Source organism: Parus major, chromosome 5 (genome assembly GCF_001522545.3).
Source record: "Parus major isolate Abel chromosome 5, Parus_major1.1, whole genome shotgun sequence".
NCBI lineage: Eukaryota > Metazoa > Chordata > Aves > Passeriformes > Paridae > Parus > Parus major.
Window position 1 is genome coordinate 41,079,223 of NC_031774.1, and position 24,632 is coordinate 41,103,854.

At 39.3% G+C, this 24,632-nt stretch overlaps 1 protein-coding gene across 12 annotated transcripts in view; it reads left to right on the forward strand.

Moving 5' to 3' along the window:
• Positions 1 to 24,632, forward strand: part of NRXN3 (neurexin 3) — a 964,547-nt gene that overhangs the window by 442,434 nt on the left and 497,481 nt on the right. For all 12 annotated transcript variants that reach the window (XM_015631171.2, XM_033514971.1, XM_015631158.2 and 9 more), the window contains one exon: positions 1,672 to 1,791. In XM_015631171.2, the coding sequence (XP_015486657.1) occupies positions 1,672 to 1,791 (120 nt within the window). The remainder of the gene's footprint in view (positions 1 to 1,671; positions 1,792 to 24,632) is intronic.

The following is a 24,632-nucleotide window of genomic DNA, read 5'->3' on the forward strand; positions in this document are numbered from 1 at the left end:
AAAGCTCAGGTTTTAGTTAACATTCAGTCAAACTCTGCTTACGAAGGCACGTGTTCATTCTCACTTCAGGAGAGACGTAAAGAAATGCTGAACACCTACTGAAATTCATCCATTCTGTTCTTTCAGTGAGGAAAGGTGATCTGGTGGGGAGAGTAGAAACTGTGCACCATAGCTTTAAAGGTCCATTCCTGGCTTGGTCTTTGAATTTTTGGGAGGATCAGGGCCTGACATGGGACTTCCAATTTGATGTGGGTTCTACAAGGGCTCGTAAATATGGAGGTGATCAGTGTGCAATCTCAATATCATATATGTTGAATAATGATGGTATTTAGTGAAATCGCTATGGATGGTGTCCAATGGAGGTGGAAGGGTTTAATTTTATGTTAAAATATTTAAAAATGCTGTCTCCACTTTGGTCTGTCCTATCTAATCTATAACATACAGATGGTGGTGTTGATGTAATGAAGAAATAAGAAGGATTGAGTCTTGTGGAGTTGCTGTTGCTAGCAAAGACGGTGAAGAAAGGTGCTGGGATGGGTTGAACAGTTGTTTCTTTGCCCTTATAGTATTCTCCTAGATTGGAAGTGGTTAATGAACTGATCTCAGGCAGCCTAGCCACTTGATCCTTTATTATCTGCTTTATTTCTTTAATTTCATCTTTTCCAACACATATAGGATAGAGGATAGTAATTATGTCAAATGTATACGTATATTTCATTTAAAATCTCACGCAACAGAAGTGACATACCTTTCTCTAGAACGCTGAATATAAAATACTTTCCCAGGAAGTAACTTGTAAACTCATGTTCTTGTAATCTATGGCTTGCAGCTTCACACAATCACTCAGATGATTCAGAATCCAGATACCTCCTTGTGGATGACATAGTGGCTGTCATTCAGAGATTGTCTGATCTGAAGATTATTTTTTTTCCTGTTGCTTGGATTTTGTCTTTGCAAAGCTTATCTGAGTAGGATAGCAACTGTTAGCTGCAAATCTATTAGTAGTGACTGCTTCCTTCTCTGCTTCCACCAACAGCATGGAAAGCAGTCCAAAAAGACAAGTGTTGTGGATAAATGTCATGCCCTTCTGAGGACTTTTTTAGAATGTTTCCAGAGGAGCCTATGCAGTAGTTCAGAGTGTTTGTTTTTTTGTTTGTCTGACTGCTATTAGCCTATAAAGCCAAGTTGTAACCAGCAGGGGCCTCAAAACTTCAGTTTGAATCTACATTATCAGGGTTCTTTGGGTGTGATGAGGCGTTCTTCATTGGCCTATTAATTAGCATTCATTTCTATAAGGGGATCAAACATTTAGGGAAGCACAACAACCTGGCTATGTCTGTTGGCCTGGCATCACCCCCTATTTTACTGTAAAATTCTTTGAGCAAGTTTGGAACATGCAAGTTGGGTCTGCCTAAGAGGGAATATGTTGCTGTTCCCTCTTCCTTGCTTTGTGTTATAGTTTGCTGTTTTGTTGTGAGATGTACATTTGTCTTTGTGCTCTTTTTACCTGAGTTTCTTGCACGTCTAGGAGTGGAACAGTGTTTGGTTAGTGCTTTCTCTCTTCTGCATGAGGATCCCTGATGGTAATGGTAGTGATTAATTGAAGCTTTTGTGGGCCTGACCAAGGTGAATCAGCTTTATTTCACTCTTTCCTTGTCATCCTTTCTCCAGGACCGAGTACTACCTGCCAGGAAGATTCCTGTGCGAATCAGGGCATCTGTAATCAGCAGTGGGAAGGCTTCACCTGTGATTGCTCCATGACTTCATATTCTGGGAGCCAGTGTAATGATCGTAAGTAGACTTTTCAGTGAGTTCAGGGAGTTCTAATATGTGAGAGCACTGAGAACATGTTTCATTGTTCTTTCAGTGTAATGCAATTTTCCCAAAGTCAAATCCAAACTTCTATTCTTGGAAATTTTTTTCAAGCTACAGCAGTTTATCTCTTTTCTCCTTAAAATGAAAATATGCAATTCAGCAGGTATTGGTTTTGTTTGGCTGGTTTTTCTTGGGGGTTGGTTTGTTGTTTTTTTTTTCTCTTCTTTTTGAAAGCTAACGTCACCAGTCCAATGGTGATAATTTATGTTAATTAATCATGGTAATGATGTTTAGAGAAACCAGGAATGACTTGAAAATATTGTATGTAATATTTTCATAAGTAAAAAGTGTCTAGGTTTTGTGTACTGAATTATGCTTTGAGATTTTCATTCAAAACTTGGTGCAAAAGACATGGAATGCATATAAAATGAGTGGTGTTCTAGATAGTCTTCTACTGAAATACCAGCTGTATGCTAAAGTGCTGGCTAGTGTTTGAGAGAATGTTCACTTAAAACCAGAGATGAGTTAAATACACAGCAGAACCATTGTGCTTCTTGGTGTATTGATTTGCTTAATCTCAAAACCTTGGATCTTCTTGGCCAATTACTACTATGATCTCTGATAAAATAATTGAACAAACCCCATAAGTCTGCCTTTAGGGGGCACATAATCAGCTTTTTGACATTCCCTCTGCTCATCATGATTTGGCCTTTGCTCCTGCCTGGAGGGAACAGATCACTTCAGCTCTACTGTCTGCCTGCCTCTCTTACTTAAGGTGACTGCCCCCTTCTCCCTCATTTGCTCCAAGGCAGGGAACAAAGGAATACATCATGAGTGCTCTAGTAAGCATAACAGTAGGCTTCAATAATTTGTTTCACCTACTGTAATTTTAATAACTAAACCCAGAAAAAACTGCTTTTCATTGAGGCATTTGTGGTAGAGTTAATTAGTGGTACCAGCAAGGTCCATGCAATGCTGGTACCACAGCACTGTCATATCTGTACCCTTCCCCTAAAAGCCTGAGACATGACTGAATTGATGGCACATATGACAAGCTGTGTAGCATATGGTGACAATCCGTTTCTGCTGAAGGCCAAAATGCCTCTTTTCTGAGTCATTCATAACGTGTAGTGCTGTCTGTGTTGGTCTCCCATTTCTTCCAGTATATTTCTCTCAGATATTGGGAAGGCCGATCAGCAGTCATATTTTGACAGGGGATGTATAAACAAGGTACTACTGACACAGATCTATAGACTGTAATGCTATGTCTGGTTTTGGGTTGCTTTGGAATTCAGAATGTTTCCTTTGGGTCCAGAAGAAACATTTCATGTTGGAGTCACAAGATCTGGTGCCAATTTTCTGCGTTTTTGTTTTGGTTTGCTTTTATCAATTGGACACCCACTTTCCCACTCTGAAACTACTTGTTCAGTCAATCAGTTTAGACTTGCTAAGCATAGCACACAAACGTGTGAAAGAAACACTACTTTGAATTCTGTTGGGTTGCATTTAAATACATATCCAGGAAACCTCTTATATTATTGATACTGTGGGGTTTGTTTCTAATGTGTTTGGCTTCACAACTCCAGAACATTGCAGTGCCCTTGTTAAGCTGTTGCTAATGGCTTAGAACAGGCCCTGAAGCATCAGGAAGAGCCAGGTTCCTGTGTCTGTAATTGGAGATTTCTTGCTGCTTTTTAGAGCTGGCAGCTGGAAATAATGCAGAGAAAGGAGCTTGAAATGAGTGGGTGTGTTGTGGGCAGCGTAGGAGCCACAGTTATCATCCAGTTACCAGGCCTGGCTGGTAATTTATAAATGCACACAGAGAGATGTGGGTTTCAAAATGATCTGGAAAGGTAAGTCATGTGGACTTCTTCTGGAACATGACAAGACTTCATCCTGGAGCTTCAAAAAGTGCGTATAACACCTTTTTTTGTGGGTTATGTTTGTTTGTTTGATTTTGTCTTTATCACATATCACGACATTGGAAATAGAATTCTACTCCTGACTTCTGATACAGTTAGAATACATTGTGGGTGTGCAGTTGAGAGGTCCTGTTCTTTCCTACCTTTTAGATAATCAAAGTACAGGCATCTAACAATTGAAGCAAATACTCTAGACTGGATTTTAGTGCAAGTAATGGCAGGGGGAGATACCTCCAGTGTAACCTGGGGCCTTTTATTTAGAAATGCATTAGGGTCTTTGGTGGAACTTTTTTTGGCTAAAGCAGTCTATTTATTAATTTAGTTGATAGCTATTTCTACCTTATGAGTAGTTGGTGGTCTCCCACTGCTGTAAATATGGAGTATTGAAGTAAATAGAATAGGTCTAGTTTTACAGAATGAAAAAGTTAGCAAAAGGCTGACATATTATATATATTTTGCCTTTCTGTTTCTGTTAAGTCAAATGTCCACACTGGAAATTTGCATTTTCATGTGTTCTGTGAAGAACATATCTGTGCCTCTGAGACAGATAAATGGAAAATATGGTGTTCTCTTCAATTATTCTTGATGATCTCCTAGACTAGCTCAAATTAACTATCCGTAGGTGTGATTTATGTTTGGGTTTTTTTGGGAATAGACATGCTTGTCTATCTGATCAAACAATAACATTTTCTGCACAGAGAGAATGTATAAGAGAAGGCATTGGCAATCTAGCTAATGAAAATGATATATGCATGTCAAATTAGATCATAGAAAATGCTGCTTTTTACTCAGTGCTTCATGCAGATGAGTAAACACTGGGGGTCAAGCTTTCCAAGAGCAATTGCCAGGGTAGCACAAATATGTATTAGTGGAGGTGTTTGCCTGTGAAAAATTTATGATTTGCAGCAATGACTAGTGAAAGCACTGTGTAAAGCACCTTTTCAAACAGGCTTTATGTTGTTGTTGAAACAGTTAAATCCATCTGCTGACTTTTGATGGGTAAAGAGAAAAGGTAGCCCAAGCTTTTTGTCCTCCTGTGTTGGTATCTTCATACGCCTCAGGTCTCCATGCTTTTCAAGGGTCCTGTTGATAAGTAACCTTCCAGTGAGATTGCTTGGCTGAGTGATGCTTTTTTTTTGGTCTGGGAAAGGAGTAATGTACAGGGCTGCTGGGGGTTTTTTTGTGCAGTAAGTTATATTTTTTTTCCAAATCCCTTTCCATGTGATGCATAACCTATAAGCTTCTACTGTCTTTATATGAATCACATTTGGAGGAGGGAAGGATTAGAGGGAAAGGGAGTTAATGGAGACTTTGTTCCATTGTTCATCAATTTAGCACCATCTCAAGAAAAGCTTTTGATAACTTCAGTTATGTAATCATAGAGAGTGAGCCTTACTAACCATTTTTTTTTTTACTTGAAATAAAAGGAAGTATATCAAAATTATCAAAGAATGTCTTAAGAGCAATACTTTAGAGTAAAGAGTATTTTTGATTGATTAAGGAAGACTGAAGCTGGCCTTAGCCCCACATCTGTGAGATACCAAGGTTGTCAAAGCAGGCCCATCCCTCTTCATTAATGCCCTTCTTTTTTGCACCTTACAAAGTAAGTGAATGAGTATGAAAGTGTATTGATGCTTCTGGAGCATAGTCTGTAAACTAGGCTGCAGTGGCAGAACTGGTTTCCCTCACACCTGCTTTAATAGCAAGCAGAATAGTAATTAGAAGAGACTAGTAGCAGGGCAAATGGCTAAATAAGTAACCCTTCCTTTATGATGATGTCTTTATTCTGATGTGCTCTTTGGTGTTTGCACCCCAAACTTACTTTGTGAGTCACTGAGCAGTTAAAGCTCGTGCTCTCCATTGCAGGATTCAGACCCCCAGTTGGGAGATGAACCCTATTCCCTTTGTCTCACTATTTTGTGTTTTCACCATCTGGGCCCATTTTTGTCCAGAATTCATGACCTCCTTTAATGTCAATGCCAACAAACTCAGCTTGATTTACTTACAGAAACACTCCTCATTGTTCATGTTTAATTATCACCCATTTGTTTCTAATGGGCCCAGCTTACTCACTTACTGAGTCAGAGAGCAAGAGGTTGCTAGTGTGTAGAAAATAAATCTGCATCGACTTCATTAGTCATGCATGGCTAAACCAGTCAGCTGTTTAAATATCATCATGCTTGGGGATTTGCCTTTGATACTACAGAGACATCCATCCTACATGAAGCAAGAGTCACCTCTGATTTATCTTGAGTGAATCATAGTTCATTACAACAGGTCAGACACTGCCTACTTCTTAGTTCTCTCCTCATGCTTTGTTCTTGCTTACTTAGTGGTCTTTCACAGATTATACCAAGTGTTTTCTGGTTGATGGCTCATTTTGAGTTCCTAACTTAAGCCTTTGGTGTCTTCTGACAGTGAATGACCTCATCCTCTGAGAATGAGGGTAAAAAAAGAAGAGAAATGCAACTGTGTACTTTAGTACATGATGTAAATTGTAGCGCTATGATTTGGGTTATGAACTCTGCTTTCATCCTTCTTAGCACTGTTTACTTTCATTTGCCCTGCAGGTCCAAGAAATGTAACATCTTTAGGGCAAGGTTCTGGTGCTACTTCTTATTAAAGCACCATGCACTTTTCTGATGCTTAGTAATAGCCCACTACATAACTGCCTTTGGTCTTTGGTGGTTTCAGAATGCTCATTCTTCTCAGCATACCAAAATGCATTTCCCCTCCCTTAAGTAACAGCTGTTAAACATCAAATCAGACTGCAGATCAAGAGCTTGTTTGCCCCGTGTTCCCTTTGGGAGTCATCTGGAATGGGCAGTGCTGTCAACATTAGAGGGAAAAATTTGTCTGTCCCTGTTTTGGGGGAGAAAGAGGGAATTTGAGTGACAGGTGCTTTTTGAAATTGCTTCTTCTGCACCTTTCAGCCTCTCAAGGTGCCCTGACATGTAAGTGTTTCCTTTTTTTAATAGTGAAAGCTAGCCAGCTTTATCCTTTTGTGGTCCCTAAAATGCAGCTAGGTCTCTAGTGAGTAATTTAATTACGATTGCTTCAACAGCTTGGCAGAAGGAGCATTTAGAATGAGAGCTGTAATCAGTCATTGATATCTGTGCACACCTGGCTGCTGTCAGCACATAAGCTATGGTCCAGCTGAGCTACAGACTTCAATAGCATGGAAGGAGAGAGACTTTTTACAGGTGGGAGTGATTACAGCCTCTGTTATCAACCTTTGAGCAGTTCATGCAGTTAATTCTCTTCCTGGCGCTGCTCACCAGCTATGCCATTTTCATAAGCATGTCACAGAAGGCTCTTGCCATAATTTTGTTCCTTGTGATCTCTGCTCCCTTTGACAGTATTTTTCTTAAACTTGATACTCTTTGGTAGTCATGGCAATAATTTTCACTTTTCATCTTAAAAGTAGCTGAGTGAGTGGTACTGTGTCCTACGTATTTTACCCCACAAGAGATTTGGCCTCAAACTTTTCCTTCAGTAATGGCACATCCAGGGTGTGATCACTGATAAGACACTGATGCAAGCTGGCAGCAGAAACAGAAGTGTTGTACAGCAGAATAAGAGTCTGGTTTTTCTGTCACTCCAAGCTCCATTTGTCGATGATGATCTGTAAGCACATCTTTCTACTGAATGTATGGTAATAAATTAAGCGTTCTAAATTGTCAAGTGCATCAAGGATTTGATTAATTTTAAATTTAGCATTTTCTTTGTAATATCCTGCACATGCTCATATTTGTTTTAAAAAGAAGTAAATGTAAAAACTCAGAAAAATACCAAAAGTCTTCAGCCATAAATTTTACTCCTTAAAGATTCTTTTCTTCTTATAGTAGCTTCTTCACAGAAGATGGTACAGAACTGAGTTTGGAAGATGATGGAAAATGTATGTTGAGTTGGATTTGATAGGCAAAAATAATCCTGAGCTTGAAGATTTTTATTTTAAATGGATTTTTTCCTCCCGCACAATGTTATGAAATCTCTGTCCTCAATCGTATTGTCCAAATACTTTTGATAATCTCACACCTACTATGGTTTCATCAGCATGAGGTATTTTGGGTGCCAAATGTTATGCAGATAGTACCTATTCTTTTGCAGAGAAGGGGGAAAAAAATCATTGTAAAACCTGGTTGGTCTTTTAGCTATTGCAATTGATCTGCAACAGGATACCCAGTCACTAGTCCGGGTGAACACTAAGATGGCTTTGATCATTCCCTCCAATCCTCTACGAGTCTGTTGTTGCACTGTGGATTATGAGAATATGATTTCCATGTTGGGCTCACTGTCCCGGATGGAATCTCTGACTTGCAATAATCCTTAATCTGTTTTTTGTCCCACCTGGGTTTTGTGCGCTCTGCCTTCTTCGCAGCGCTCAGCTGAGTTATGTTTGTGTGCTTTTAAGTCATTGATCTAAATGTGATGTGTGACAAGTGGGGTGTAATGGTGTTAACGAGATGGGATAGAGTTCACTTGGTGCTTTCCCAGACAGCAAAGAGCTGTTTGCCATAGCACACACACAGAGCACACACTGTGTTGCCTCCTTATTCCTACTGGGTCCTCAGCGTGGTTATTGCTCATTTCCCAGGCTGTCTACATAGAGAACAGTTTGTAAAGAGGAGCCTACATTATTGGGTGAGAATAAATAGATGAGGATTGGAGTAAATATTTTCTATTTTTCAGACTAGACTTCCTTTGCTGTAACATTTATAAATGCAAATTATTTTAATTCAGTGCGGTTACTTCTGATTTATGCCAATAGTTGCAGATCAAAATCTGGTATGGGATTCTCGCAGTCTGCATATCAAATGTGCCTAATCATTTTGTTTTGAAGATTAAATGTATTGTTTTTATATACCTTAGACTAAAAGCTACCTTTAAGATCACAGTCATTAGGTGGGCAAATCTATGTCATAAAATATTTACAGTGTGGGTAGCTGAGAGAATGCCAACAGCCAGTGAGATTCAGGCAGCACTGGAATTTTAAAACTTTTTTCTTGCTGATTTTTGAGTCTGCAGGTCTGGGGCTACCTAAGGGAGGAATCTGGGGTCAGTAGGGATCAAGAGACATCTTTTATGCTTATTTATTGTTTTGCAATGTAAATTGTTAACAGAAAAACAAAGGCAGGAGGAGTCAGAGGTCCTGAAGGAGATTCTTTCTTCACTATCCAAGCTGCCTAATATACTAATTATTTCCTGTCATTGACAGAAGGCTACTATTGATCTCCAGTGGAGTTAGCTGCATATAGGGACATAGCTTTATTATGTTGCAATCTTGTTACCCATGAGCTGGTATAATAATCTCAGCTGTAGAACATTGGGGATTAGATGAAAAACCTTAATTACAGTTATCTTAATAATGATCCCTGAGGGGCAGATTGAAATTGGCTGCTTGGGTACCTGTGAAACAAGCTTTACACAGGGGAGCACATTTTGTTGGATTTAATTTATCTTTGTGGAGGTGTTTCATTGTGTACTGACATCTGAGGCCTCGGCAAATGCTGGGAGAGGAGTCTGGGACTTCAGTTGCCTTTTGCTACCCTTAGAGATTTTGGGACACAAAATAACTTCCCTGATTGTGGGAGAAATTAGGCTTTTCAGTAAAAAAACCTAAGAGTAATCACATAACTTGAATTCTACTGGGATGTAAGTGTTAACTAAAAGCTGTCTGCAGATGAAAAAGCTTTTAAATCTGCGAACATTAGTTCATTTCAAAGTCTTGGGTGCATACAGAGGTGGTGAATATTTTTCATGGGTGGTAATTTAATCAATTAAAACTCTACACTTAAGGCAAGCACAACTTTGCATATTTCAGTGAAACTCTTGGAATAGCTTTGAACAGAAAAAAAATGAAGGAATGAAAAGGCAGGATGTGGTTGATTTCGTCATTTTCGAAACAAAGCTCAGGATTCATTGACTGCATCATGAGGATGAATTTATTGTGAAAGTTAGCAGAAAATACTTAACCTGAGAAAGAAGACAAGTAACCTTGGTTTAAAAGCATTGACCTAAGTTAGTTCATCCTCCTCTGCGTAGGTTTATTATTTAATAAGTTACTGGCTGTGACATCCTGAGGCTCTTCACAGACCTCTGTGTTGGAGATAAGCAGCACAGGCTTGTGGTGGCCTCCCCAGTCTAGGATTTGCCTTTCAGGATATTGCCAGCATGGTGCTTCAAAGTGTGGTCTTGAGCAGGATGAAGAAAGAGCTCTATCCCTAAGAAAGTAGGGTTTTATCTTTGTAGCTTTTGTTCAGGTGTCTCTAGCCTTAAGCCTCTAGTTGTGCTTACGTCTATTGAGTAATTGTCTCAGATAACATAACTGACCTCCAGACCAGAGTGTCTTGACTAGACTCTGACTTTAAAAATATAACTGCCAAATATAAGCATAGTTTTCTTCCAGAGAGACTCCAACATTTATTTTGAAGGAAGTGTGATTTGGGCTCTATTCTTCCTCTTGTCTCTGGTCTGAAACCTAATTGCAGTGCTTGGCCACAGCAAAACTGGTGTCAGGTTTGCTGGCTTCCCATAACCATCTGTCATATTTATTTTCTTTTTTTTTTTTTTTTTTTCCTTTTTTCAGATTGTACTAGATGACCTTCTCTCTGTTACATTTCTGCCCTCTGATCCCAGGCAAATGATGAAGATAGATAGCAATAACACGAGCCATCCATCATACAATTTGTAGGTCCTATAGAAGCACCTGTGTGTTTAACAGTTCATCTGTCACAGACAGTTTCACAGTTCAACACCACAAAATGCTGAAATATTTATATTTCTTTTTATTACTGAAGACTTCAGCCATCAGGTGTCTCTTACTTGGATATGCAGACTGTCACAAAGTGCCTGTGCTCCAGGGTTTCCATCATGGATCCAGCCCTGGATGTTACAGAAGGCAGCACTATTGCTGATGTCAGTGAAGACTCATTTTGCTGCTTTGCTGTTGTAACCCTGGATGGGTTGTGTTTCCTGTGCAGAATGAAGTGAGCAGACCTGGCTCTGTGTGAAGGAGCCAGAGCTCTCAGAAGCAGTGACTGCAAGTCTCACTGCCAACAAATAGTTGTAGGCACTCCTACTGTGTAATATGGGACAAGAGAAAATCTGTTTGAGTGACTGTGCATGTGTGTGATAGGAAGAGATACAGTATTTATCTCGAGGTCAACAGGCATAATATTTGACAGAAGCATCTAAAGTTATCCAGTAGGGCATGATTTTGATGTCTTGTAGTGTCAACAGTGCAGAATGTGCATTTGGTAGATGAGCTGCCGTGCATAGGTGTCTGGAGCACCTGTGTGAACCCTTGCTGAGTTGTGCACATTTGCATTGTATATAGAGCTAGGCAGGGCAGCATGTTAATCCTGCATGCCACATGATGCTGAATCATACAGTGTCGCTCTATGAGGAACGCAAGAAGAACGACACAGACTCTCGAGGAGTCGATCAGGAGAATTTTCTCGTAGTTTATTACTTCAGGTTTTTTTTATAGACTGATATGTGGAAGGTACAGAAAGGAAACTCTTATTGGTTAGTAAACTGCTACATTACCATCATTGGTCAGTGGGGCACACCACCCCCCGACTTTCTCCTGCAAAGAAAACAAGGGACAGACAAACAGCACCTGCAAGGCTGTTTTCTGTCTCTGAGGATTGTTTTGAATCCTCCTTACGAATTCTCAGGCTACTTTCTCAGGCAAGACTGAGAAACTATGCGGCCTGTAATTTCTACAGGCACTCTCTTTCAGAGTTAGCATCCACAATATAGTGCTGCAGCATGGAGATTATCCTGACAATGAATTCATCTTCTTATAGTTACTTGATTGCTGGAAACTGAGATCAGACAGAATTATCTATGCTTCACATTGTTGAACACAAATTATAGGAGTTAGGTGTTTGTACTGTCAGAAAACAAAACAAATCCAAACAAAAAAACAAACAACCCTAAAACCTAAGCCACCAGCCTGTACTCTTTTTTTTTTTCCTCTTCATTTTTTTGCAACTTGTTACAAATGGCAGTTGTCCCATTTGGAAGAGGTTAGAGGCTTAAATCCCTTACCTCATCATGCTGAAATAGTGATGCTTCTGTTGGACACCTGAAACATAAATTTGTGTTTTGTCTTAAGGGAAGTATCCTCACAGAGGTCCCCACTTGGCTGTGCAATTGCAACTGGCGGCTCATATGCATGGAATATTGATAGTTCAAGTAATTTAATCTTGATTTAGGCATACCAGAGAGCATACTGAGCACAAATATCACATTTGAGAGACCTGTACTAAAATAATTATGGGAGCTATTTGAAGTGCATAGACAATATGCACAGTACTTTCTGCTTTTAAACAACTTTCATCCTGAAGACCAAGATGAACTAAGAATAAACTTTGAATTATTTGCTAAAGTGGAGCTGGGTATGACAAAATAATTGAGATGGAACCGAAAGTAAGACCAACTACATGTCTTCTCCACAGAGACCCCTGTATTTGCCTACCTCCTTTAGAAGTCAGGACACTTAAGTGCTTTCTGTTGCACAGATGAATTTCTACCTGTCATAAGGTAGAAACTAATCAGGTCTTCATGCTTTCAGTAGTGCCTAGAAATCCTTATTACCAGTAAGATGTGAAACAGCTGGGTATCTTAAGCTGTTCCTTCTCAGACACTCTGTAAGCTTACCTCCATATTTGGGAGCAAATACTAAAGGGCTAGAATAGCTGTTTTTCTGAGTTTACTTCTTTTCTTTTTTTTTTTTCCTAAATGGAAAAGGGTGCTTTTTTTTCTTTTTTTTTCTTTTTTTTCTTTTTTTTTTTTTTTTCCAGTACTAAATAAAGAGAAGTACAGGTTGTTACTCCTGGCAAATTTAGTATTTGTAGACTTGTTTTCTTTGCCCACCCCAAATATGTGAGATTCAGACTTGTAAGAAAAGGGTGCTCACAGCTGTGCTAGGCCTGCTGGCAAATAAAATTCAGTACAGATGGTTGTCTGCCCACACTCTATTTATGAAGAGGCCTGCAGTGTTTATGTTAACGGTGATGAGTTTGAGAGATAAAAATAGGGAGTTGTTTGTTGTTCATTTGTTCTTTATAGATCTGCAGTGAACTTTTTTTATAAAGCACAAATTCGATAGAGAGATTTGTTAACCTTCTGGAGGAGCAGCCTGTCAAAAAGCCAAGCTGCAGACGTTTCAAGTGCTGGAATCATTCCTTGTTTTTTGTATTTCTTCCATTCACTCCACGAGGTGGTGCTGTGTACCCACAGACCCCAAGCATCCTGTGCTTGAGTTTTCCCAGGTCGCTGGTGGATATTTGGATTACGAAAACTTGAAATGAAGTTAGAAATAATCTCTATCTTCCAGCTGTCTTTTTCTCCTCTCCAAATTAATCTCAAAAAGAGGTTTTCCAAAATCACCTAAGGCTTTGTATAGTCCTCTACAGATTATGTCTTTCTTGATATTTATTGAGTCCTGCAGCTTTGCCATGACTTGAGGGTTTAGGAAACCTTCTGGAGGCTGCTTCCAGATGCCATAGTTCCAGGGCAGACATACTAAACAGCAAAAAGAAAAACTGAGATTGTGTGTGGCCATTCCTTGTGGATAGCTTGCTGAGTCAGAAAGGGGTCTGCCTAGTTCTACATTTATTTATTTATTTAGCTATTGTGCAAAATGTTCCAGGGCTTCAGCCCTGGAAACTTAAATTATGTGATCTTGTCACTTAAAATAACTAGCAGTTCTGCTCTTCTCATTCTCTCACTGTATGCTTTCCTATTTATGGTTTTGGGAGTTATTTCCTGTTTTATTCCTCCTGCTTTTAGCTAGATTTGGAGTAGAGCAGTACTGAGGGTACTGTCTTTGCAAGGAGGAGACTTTGGAAACGTATCTTTGAAATAGCTGAAGTCCACTGATCTGTTTCCACAAGGTGGAAAGAGACTTCTGGGCAGAAAAGTAACTTTTAACAAACTTGCCAGGGTAATTATTAGCCTTTCTTGGGTTGCTAAAGCGAGTTTTGTGTCAGTTTGGAAAGTTAAAGAAGCAATTTACTAGTTATTTTTGAAGTCATGTGTAGAGAGCTTCCCTTTGTTCTGTAGAACAGATTCTTTCTTTACAGATGCAGGTATTTGTGGTGAAGGGCTTCCCCATACATTTTGTGTCCCTGGAGTCTGCCATTTTAGCTTCCTGGTTATCACTCATACCTTTGTGTGTTGTAGATGTGTGTCCAGTGTCTTCACAGCTCTGCCTCTCATTTCCTCATGCTTCCGTAAAGAACAGTCTGACCTCACTTGTCCTCCTGCTTTTGTTCTTAGCAGTTCTCAAAAGCTTGAACTTGCACTTTCCTGTTTTTATGCTGCCTGAGAGCAGATTCCTGATTTATAATATCTAGTCTCAAATCCCCATAAGAGGTGTGGAGAAGATTAGTAGAGAAGAGGTACAAAATCTTTACGTGCCTAAATGAGGCTGAGACCCTCCCCACTTTTTAACTCCTTATAACTGGTCTTTATTAATGTTGAACAACTGCAACTCTGGGGCAAGTCAATAACAGTTTTCCATTTCAAATACATAAATGCATTTCAGCAGGACTCCTAATTCACATCTTAAAATTTTCACAGTTGTTACTTTTCACTCAGCTTGGGAACCTTAGGACCTAACCACATTGATGACATGATTGTGTAAGGATTTTTTCTTACCCCCTTAGCTCAGGACACATTTTGGATATAAGCAGCAGTTTTTGCCAACAGCCATTAATCCCAAGAGCTGTGGCGTGGAAATTCCATGTCATGCATGTTCTCCAGGGCAATAGAAGCTTCTTATCTGGATACCTCTAGCAGGTCTTTTAAGATCCTAGTTAAATGTTCCAATGCTCAAAGCTCATCTCTGATTTCTCATTCAAATTTTAATTCCCATATACAACTTCAGAAATGCTTCTGTGTATCATCAGTTATACACCAGAGGAATTTTAAAGTTCAGGGGTAGTGTTTCTCGTCACTTCTCAATTGGTGTCCTCTCTCTGCTACCATGAAAATTTACCAAACAATAAAAGCTAGGCTTCACTTGTAGGTTTTTGTCTCTAAGTCCTCCCCAGATCCTTGTCTGGAGTTGTCTTATCTTGATGTAATAGTTCTGGCTTCAAGGTTTAGGGGATTGAGAAATATGACCAAGTCATTATGAATAACACCATAAGGGTGTTTCCTGCATACAGTGTGATGCTTGCTTTATCCTCCTCTAAAGTATGCATGTTAGCAAATAACTCTTCTTTCTGTTCCAGTCAAGTGATTGGTGCTTAGTACCTATAGATTATACTGAGCTTTGGAGACCAGACGGGGTCACAATGCACCAGGAACTCGAGAGCATTTGGGTTGAGAGTGGAGGGACATGGGTGAGGTAGAGTAGCTCAAAGTGAGCTCAAGGCTCAAAGCTGAAAGGCCTGTTCAATGTGGGAAATAGCTGATACTACTCTCATTAGTTTGGTAAGTACAGCTTTTGCCCTGGCTCGCCTTGTCATTGCTGTTATAATGCTGACTTCTGACTTCTGTGTTGGTGTCTTCTTTCTGACTTGGGATTTGCTGTTTGAGTGGGGGATATGGTTCTCCAGCTTTTCCATGTGTTTTTTTTCTGAAGGCAGCCCAGGACTTGTGCAGGGCAGCAGCTGTGAATCGACAGAGCTTGCAGTAAAACAGCAGGAGGACACATCAGAGCAGAAGGGGTTGAATTCTCCAGAGACAGAATTTTTAAACTAGTAAGCATGGAGCAAATTTTCCCTTGCTTCTTGTTTGCTTGTGGTTTTTTTGTAAATTTCTGTGTTTTGTTTTTTAATGACTCCAAGTTTCCTTTGGCATTTGTTGCTCCTGTTTTATCTATCTTTTCAATCTGGTAGCTGCTAGCTAGAGAAGGTAGTGAGACTATTTGATGTCAATGGGAGCTGCCTCTTCTAAAGGCAGCTGGAAGGTGGCAGGGAGGATGAGATACTTCGGGATCAGCTATGTATCTTCCTCTGATTCGAATATGGCTTATGCTCTGAGAAAATAACAGCTGTTCTTCTGTGATGACCAATACATGGCTTACTTTGTGGGATGTTTTGGAGAACTGGAAGATCTTGAGAAGTTCTTGAGGAAAAGCTTCAACATCAGAACAATTCTCTTGCTTTTGGCTCTAATTAAGGCTTGTGGTCAGCAAAGGGAGGTCAAAAGCTGAATGAGGTTTTTCTATTTTCCAGGTAAGTGAAAGCTATTGAATACATGCTGAAAAGTGTAATTTTTTTTAATTGGAAATTCAACAGGAAATGTTAACTGAGCCAATTTTGCCAATGACATCTTTTGACTGGATGTTCTGGTAGTGCTAGTTCTCAGAAAACACAAGTTGTGCTCAGATGTTCTCAGAAACCTGTAAAACTTGTAAACCTGATCATGGAAGTATCTCTTCCTAATTTCCCTAGTTGTGATAGGAAAGTCCTTGGTATCAGATATCCCATTGTTTCAGTTACTCACCAGTAAAACTAGCAAGCACAGTGAACAGGTGCAGGAATATCCAAAGACATGAATTATTCTGAAGCCATCTGAGAACTACCTTCTGTTTCACACACCAAGAAAAGGAAAAACCTTCTTAAGACAAATGACTGCCTGAAGAAGGGCAGCACAGCAAGGCCCAGTCTCCTCCTATGCCTGGAAGCTTCTGGCCTGGGGAGTAAATCTGTCTTCTCCCCTTTGATCCGTGAAACCACCTATGGCAGAGTACTGCTGAAACTGTTTGAGAACACCTAGGTTCTGTCTCTTAGTGTGATATTAGTGCTGGTCTTCATTTAACTGTGTCCTTTCCATGTGGAAATACAGAGCTTTTTCCCTGCAGTTTGTACAGAGCAAATTCTTTTTCCTTGTTGGTACTCAGGAGGGTTGTGGCCGTCTTCTCCTGGACTGCTGCAGTCCATGAGTTAATGTCTTTCTGGATCCATTCATCTGTTCATTGAACTCCACTGGTTTGTATCATAAATAGGTATAGTAGTAGGTCCTTTAGAGTCTCTGCATGTTGCCTGGTAAGTATGGCTGTATAGACACAGCTTGAGAACCTGAAAATATTTATTTGAAGTTAGTTGGGCATAAAGTGCAAATTTATCACTGGTTCTTAAAACAAGCCTGCTTAGTGTTGGCTAGTTCATCTAAACACATTAATAAGCCTTAAGAAAAAAGAAGAAAAAAATAAAGTTTATTCTAGGTAAATAAAGGGTTAAGTATTTAGAAAATCATTTGAAAGCAGTTTTGGGACAGGAGTTTCTGAAAGGCTAATTTCTAAGCTTTTTGTAAAACCCATTCAAAAAGCAATTTCATACTCCTAAATTAGGTTTCTTTTTCTCCTTTTTCTCCTAATGTTGGTCTTACATACACTCTGCAGATTTGCAAGGAGATCACTCAGACCAAATTTTAAATCTCTGCCTGCCACTTCAGCTGTCTGTAAGGGTTTCCTTTTGTATTTTTTCACAATTTGTCCCTTAGCTGTCAGAGTTGGTGGCAGTTCAAGTGGGTGTTTTCTTCAGTAGGCAGCTGTGGAGGATCTCCATCTGACTGCTTTCTTCACTGTTCAGATTCCAAGCAGAGGATTCTTTTGCTACTATTATCTGCCTTTCTGCTTCCAAAGAAATTAACATAAAAAGTTTCACTTGAGTATTTATTGATCAGGTGCAGAGAGAAACCTGGTAAATACAGTAGAAATTGTTTAAGTAAGATTAAGTTTAGACTGCATGGAAACATCCTCCTACTTTGCAAACTAAATGGAGCACTCCCTGATGTCAGGTTGCTCTAGAACTATAAAGAGCCTAAATTTGATCATGACTAAACACAGCTAAAAAAAAAATCATTTTCTGTCTTCTTCCATACATGTTACCAGTTCCTGGGGATCCTATTTCAGCTTTGACATCATGGGTTTTATTCTTGATTGCATAAATTGGGTTTGTAAGATACCTCAAATGATGAAAGGGAGAATATTTCTGTCATCTGGGCAAGGACACCAAGGGATCTTAAAAGCTGAAAAAGTCCAGCAAGGAAGGTAACCTGGAGACATGAACAGATATATATATATTAAAATTAACAAAGATAGTAAAGAGGCAATACCTCTGTCTCACAACTGAAGTATTTTTCATTTTTCTGGGAGCATCTCTGGATGAGGAGGAAAGATTTTCACTGTTTATGTGAAGGAAATGTAATGGTCATGGACAGTGGTAATGAGTGAAGACAATTCTTCAACAGAAAAAATTCTCAGAGTTAAAAATCAACCAACCAACCAAAACAGAAAAACCCAAACCAAAAAAATGGTATCTGTTTTTTGTAGTAATTACACAACATTATTGTGTAGTCAATCAGAATGCAAAAGTTTTAGGAATGGCTCTTCTCCTCCTACCAACAATCCCTTTGCCGCAGTTCACAAAAGAAATTATTCTTTCTTTGTAATGGGATGACTTGGTGTCATGAAGGTTAGTTCTAGATATCTCTAGAAGCAGGTGTAGCCACACAGGGTTAGGCCTTGTTGATGCAGCAACCCTTTGACTCTATGTTCATGTGTATTCTAACTTCGCTGGAGATAAATGATTTTGTTGGTGAACATTGAACAGCAATGGATGGCCTGAGTGTAGAGAGAAGATAGCACTACTCCATTGCCTAGGCTGTCCTGAGGCTTTGGAATCATGAAATAACAGTAAGTAGCTGAAAGTTTGTCTCATTCTATGCAGGTTGGGACTGTTCTTCTCTGGTTTCCTTCAGCTGCTTACACACATTTCATTGAGACAAGGTTTTGGATTCTTTGAAGGTCAACATCATGTGCAGTGTGATGCACTTCCTTCTCAGGGAAAGAAGATGCAGACCTCTCTTCTAAAGCACAAATCTCAAGGGTTAGCTGGGGTTGTTTCCCTTCCCTACTTCTTATGTGGGGACCTCTGTCCCTGAGCAACCTTGGAGAGTCACTGTTGGTCAGTTTGTAGTCTTCGTCTTTCCATCAGGAGAGCACCTTACTGCTGATCAAGTGCCAGGAATTTGCTGTACTATTTGGTTGATGTGATGGATGCCTTTTTCTCTGCCTCCTCGGTGTTTGGAGCTAAAACATGGGATTGTAAGCTAGGAGGTAATTAACCTTTCCTAATGGGACTGTGCTGCAAGCAGGATCTCACCCACCGCATCTTCATTAGCCTCAACCAAAGCCTGCATTACCTTAGATTAGGTAATTGGTCATTTATAACACAGGAGAAGGAGGGGAGGAAGAGCTTATGAAAAAGTGTCAACTAGATTAAGGGCATTAAAATTTAATTCCTGTTATCCAAGAATTCTGGAAGGCAGCATTTAATCAGGCATGCAGTTTAAAACCTCCCATCATCAGAGGATTCAGTCACAGTGAGCATGGTCTTAGTCTGTGGAAGGAGGTGTACAGTGGTAATGGTTATGGCCTCTGAATGTAACAGTCAGCTTAGGGTTATTTGTATAAATTTTGGAGTTCTTATAATTTGCCCAAGGGGACAGAGCTTGCAACTGAAAACCACGTACTCTGTCTTATATCAATTTCAAATTTTCAGATTTTCTGAAGAAACAGTGAAGTTTGTGTTCTACGAAAATACCTCATGTGTTTCCTCACTCTTTCAGGAACAGGCTTGTCCAGATAATTTATCCATGGCCTGTTTCTGACTGAGTATCCTAAAGAATATCTCCTCAGGGTATAGGGCTTTCCAAGCACTTTTGCCTGAAATGTTTAGACTATCTTCAACTTCCCTGATAATACGGACTATAGAAATGGCTGTCAAGAGGGAGTTGATGGATGGCATACAGTCTTTGTGGCAAAATCCCTTTTTTTTGAGATTTTTTTTTGGTTTTTTGATGCTAAAATAATGATACCTGTTGTGTGTGGCATGTCCCTGGATGCTAAAAATGATGCAGCCATAACTAAGGAATGAAGCCAACAGGTCAAACCCTATAATTCTGCAGTACTTCTCAGGAAGTTACTTCCCCCTGTGCTTTAACACTTTTGGCACATGCACATGTTGAAAAGATCAAATATTTAGCATTGTGTATGGGTCTGCAAAAGACTTGACTGCATCCTACTCAGAAAACAAAGACACAATGCATAAGGATAATGTTGAGCTCCATCCTTGTATTTTATGGAAAAACCTTAACAGAAATAAAGGAGGGAGAAAAAAATTAGTCTTTTGATAAAGATATTGATAAAGATATTGCTAGACAACGAAACTGCTTCTTTCAGTGACTGATGGTCATCAGGAGGATTGTCTGGCATGGAGCAATGTGTTGAGAAGTTTTTCTCTAGCCACGAGCCCCTAGAATTTTTCAAGAGTTTTGTTTCATGGGCTTTAAAGGAGATGACATGTTCTGTCTGTGCTTGCCTCCTGTCTGTAGGTTTCATAATAAGATAATGTAAAAATTCAGCTTAGGCTTTCTTCACAGGTTTGGCTGCTCTTGAAGTCCCTCCCTTAGAAGCTGTCTTGTTTTACCCTTCAGCAGAGTCCAGCCAGGATGGTTCTTCATGTAGCTGTTTTGGGGAGTCAAGGTGTTTCAGAACTGTTCTTCTGATATGCTGGTACTGCTACGAATGGATTTTTCTGTGAAATGCAGAGAAGCAGTAGGCTGCAAGGAACCTCAGGAGTCCTTGCCTCCAATACTGTACTTTGGTAGGGAGCCTTATTTCATAATACCTTTCAGAAATGCATGAAGCTTTATCCCTCATTTAGAGCAGCTTTTTGCCCCGTTCCCTGTAAAGGCTTTTTAAAAGCTTCATTGCTCTGCTGATTAGAAACCTTTGTCTAATTTCCAGTCTAAATTTATTCTTTGGCAGTTTATAACCATCTGTTCTTGTACCAGTATTGTCCTTAGTTAAATAGTAATTTCCACTCCTCAGCTATTTCTACCCCTGGGTGTTTGTGCACAGTAAATGTATCTCCTCTCAACATTTATTTAGCTGGTCTGAACAAGCCAAGTTTTTTCAATATTCTTTTCTCCCAGACAGGCTTGTCTGTCCCTTGATAGCCTTCCTCTGCATCTGTTTTAGTTATTTTTCCTTGACCAATATTGTAAATACATTGGAATTTATTTGTGTTCAGAAGCCACAGTCCTGGATTTTTGAAAGTTTTTGTCTTTTTTAAACTGGGTATTATGTGGAAGTATAACTCATATTGAATTATGCTACTGGTTTTCCTTGCAAGTTTTATTTTCTTTGATGCTTGGTAAATAGGAATAAATAATGGTGGCAATGTGTGTGTAGTGCTGGCCCAATAGTAAATGAAGACTTGTTTGTGAGCATTGAGGTATGTCCTTTTCTCCCAACATTGACTCGAGCAGCTGCAGGCCACTCCTGCTATCCTTTTCAGAGGTGCTTTGTGGTGCCTGGTTGGTCTGGCTGAGTTGTTTCTTGTGAAAGAACTTCTTTGGTGAACCTTGGCACATTACACTGTGGACTTGCTCTTACCTTACACAGACACCTGCCACATAGCGATATTTGAACTAGTCATTGAAGAGCAACAGAATCCTGCAGGGCCTGAATCATCTCATTCTAAAATAATATCTGTTAAGCTTGTTACTGTCTGTTGCTTATGAACATTTTTGTAAATAGGATGATGCATTCAGTTAGTTGATTAAACCCACATTTGTAGCCTGTACTAGCAAAATGGAGCTAATAGGAGTTACATATTACATGTAAAAGAAAAAAGAAGTTATGTCTTTCAGATGTGTGGTAAGGAAAAGCATAAAGGACTGCCAGGCCATTCAGGGTTTTGAAACTGCAGAACGATAGGTGGGGGAAAGCAGAGAATAAATGATATTCTGGTTGAATGATTGCCTGTGGGAAGATCTTGTTTCCATCAGCTACTAAGAGATTATTCTGTCTCTCTCTTTTGGAAGCTGAGGGCATGTCTTAAGGAAAAAGGGCAAAAAGAAGCAAAAGGAAGAATAAAAACCTACAACAGCTCAAGAATAAAAACCTACAATAGCTCAAGGGATTGGAGGACTCCAGGGTGGATGTAGTCCCAGAGTGTGTGCTCTTTTGCCATCGTGGTGAAATCCAGGCTTTAATTTTATTTTCTGTAGAACAAGTAGCTACTTTTAGAACCTATTTTCCTGTGTTTCTCTGGAATGGATCAAGTGATTTTCACTTCTCTTGGCAAGTTTGGTGGCAAGCCAAGACACAACAAATTCAGCAGGTTAGGGGCTCTTGTCTTTTTTTTTTTTTTTTTCCCTGAAAGAGCATACAAAGAAGAAATCTAACATATGGAGGGTACCTCAGAAGTTTGCTCTTACACTGAATTTATTGCATGGAAACAGGTCCATAACATGAGCCCGGTCTTCCCAGCAGCACAGCAAGATTTTGTTGAGTTTTTTTTTAAGTTATTGTTTGGAGATAAGCTGACATGCCCTTGTTTGGGCCCTATAGCATTTCACAGAAACAGAATAAGGTCACTTATGGGCCACTTCATTTAAACGAAGGGAAGTCTCTTAAAGGACCCTCATGTGTTGAACAGATAATGTGGGTGTTAATGAAAAGGAAGGTTGATTAGGAACTATCTATTAGCTAATCTACTGCTTACTGGTATAAATGAGTGGTATTTTGGGGGTGACATGTAAAAGTAAGCAATATACGGCATGACTGTAAGTGGTTCCCAAGTCTTTAAAGTTCTGAACAAATAAAGAAAGCAAGAAACTTTGAACTGTTGAAGGAGAAGGGGGACTAAATGAGCAGGCATGCTGCTTGATTTCTTTGATTATTTCTCTCTAATCTGTCCAACTGGGGCTCACATCAAGTGATAAGATGATCATTTCTGGAGTGTAGAAATGTTCCTGCCTAGAAGAAAAAAAATCTGCTGAATGACCTAGTCCATAGAACAGGAAAAAGAATGTGAATGCTATAGAATATGAGATCTCTGAAGGCCTGTATAGTGTTGTCTAATGCCAAAAATGGCAGCATGACCTCAATCTAAAGAACAGGATGCCATTTCATATATATAATGCTTTTGAGATATTGGGAAGATGTTTTCAGAATTAGACTGTATAGATGTATAACCCTTTATAAAGTAATTCTAACACTTTATACTTCATGATCGGTTTTTATAGACTGTGATAAATAAGTACAAGTGTACAAGTACACAAAGAAAAGGGAAAGACCTAACAATAAGTCTTAGTGAATGTCAATAATCATGTTTTATTAATATATAAGCTTCCCCACAGCATTTCTGAAATCCCAAAGCAACAAAATGATCTTTTTTTGCTTGCAATGTACCACCTTTATCAAGTTCCTTTTTCTTTACTGCTTGTCTGTTAATAACTATGCGGCTTTCCCCTTACTGTTACATGAGATCCAGGATTCAAAATGGATGAGTCTTGTTTTTCAGCCCAATTTGAATTAAAAGCAGTGGCAGACAAATGACACTGGTGACCAAAAAAAGTCAGAGTGATTTATTTTTCATGCTATTGTCATAGCATCTCTTGGTACAAAGAATGACTCTTTCAACCACAGTTATAGCATTTGCTTTTCCCCTTTAGCAGTTTTTTGTGTTACTGTGTTGTTCTTGGAGGATTTCAATCTTACTGTTGGAGCCATGTGACATTTTTGGCCTTTCTGTGCAAGGGGATCTAGTAATCAGTAGCTGAGTTTTGCTCTGGCACACCAGGCTCTTGTTCTCTGTGCTGTCTTTCTCACTGTGCACTTTTCCACACTAAAGGAATGACATTCCCAAGTCACCTTGCCTTACTAAACTTTGGGGTCCCTGCACGCACTCTAGGGCCTGACTCTTCCTCCCTCTGGAACTCTCATTACCATTTACATCTGCAAGGCATGGACACTAACATTTAGCAAAATAAGAGCAGATGTATCCATATTCAGAGGCATAAAATACAAGGAGTAAAGTGTAAAGACTCCATGAATCTTCCAGCAACACGTGATCCCTGGCACCTGTGCTCCTGTCGCACCTTTCATTGCAAAGTCCTTTTTGTGTTTGCTACACACCAAGATAATGCTCCACACCTTTGGGATAGACTTTGATGGATTTTCAACAGCATGTAACACTGTCACTCACCATTTAAAGAAACAGATGAAGGAAAATTTCACAGCCTACGAAAAGCAGAAGAGTTCAAGGAGGCAAAATGTATTTGGTCATGCTATAATTACGTATGACCTCTTTTTTTTTTTTTTTTTTGCCAGAATTCTGAAGGGCTAAGGAGACATGCTGTTGTATAAAGACATGTTTTAAAGCTTTTTCCACCCAGAAGTGCAGTGAACTAATGTGAACAGTTCATGACAGAAATGTATATAAACATAAGAAAATTCAGAAGACTGATACAGTACTGGAGAGATGCATCTCCAGTGCTTGATCACCAGTGAATAATTCAGTATGCCACCAGCACCACCTTGTCCGCTTGGGTTCATGTAAAGCATCCTGGTGGGAACAGAGTTTTCTTGGAATATATACTTGCTGTCTAACTGAGCAGTAGAATTAGTTTCTTGACTCTATCTTTCAGCAGCTCCTTTCAGAGGTTGACTGATTTTTGGTAAAGTCTTCATGAAATTAGTCTGGGATAAGAATCTTAAGGACCAAGGGACATTATTAAAACTGATGAAGCAACATAATTAAAGCAAATAAATATATTAGCTTTAGCTAACAGAGTTTTAACTGTTTCTCATAAGCTAAAAAAAGTTTCTCTCTATATGCATAAGGCAAAAGCTACCTTGTGTTGCATGAAATTATTCTCCTAGCTTTTCTGACCAGCTTCAATCACTATGTATATAAAAGTTCTCTTTTTAGGATTCTGAAGTCTCATGTATTTTTGGTTTTAAATCCAGACATGTATCCTTTGACAAGGGACCTCTGCTCTTCTTTTCCAAATACTTTTTTCAAGTGCCTCCTGAAAAATAAGACTTTTATCCCTAACAGATACAGGGTG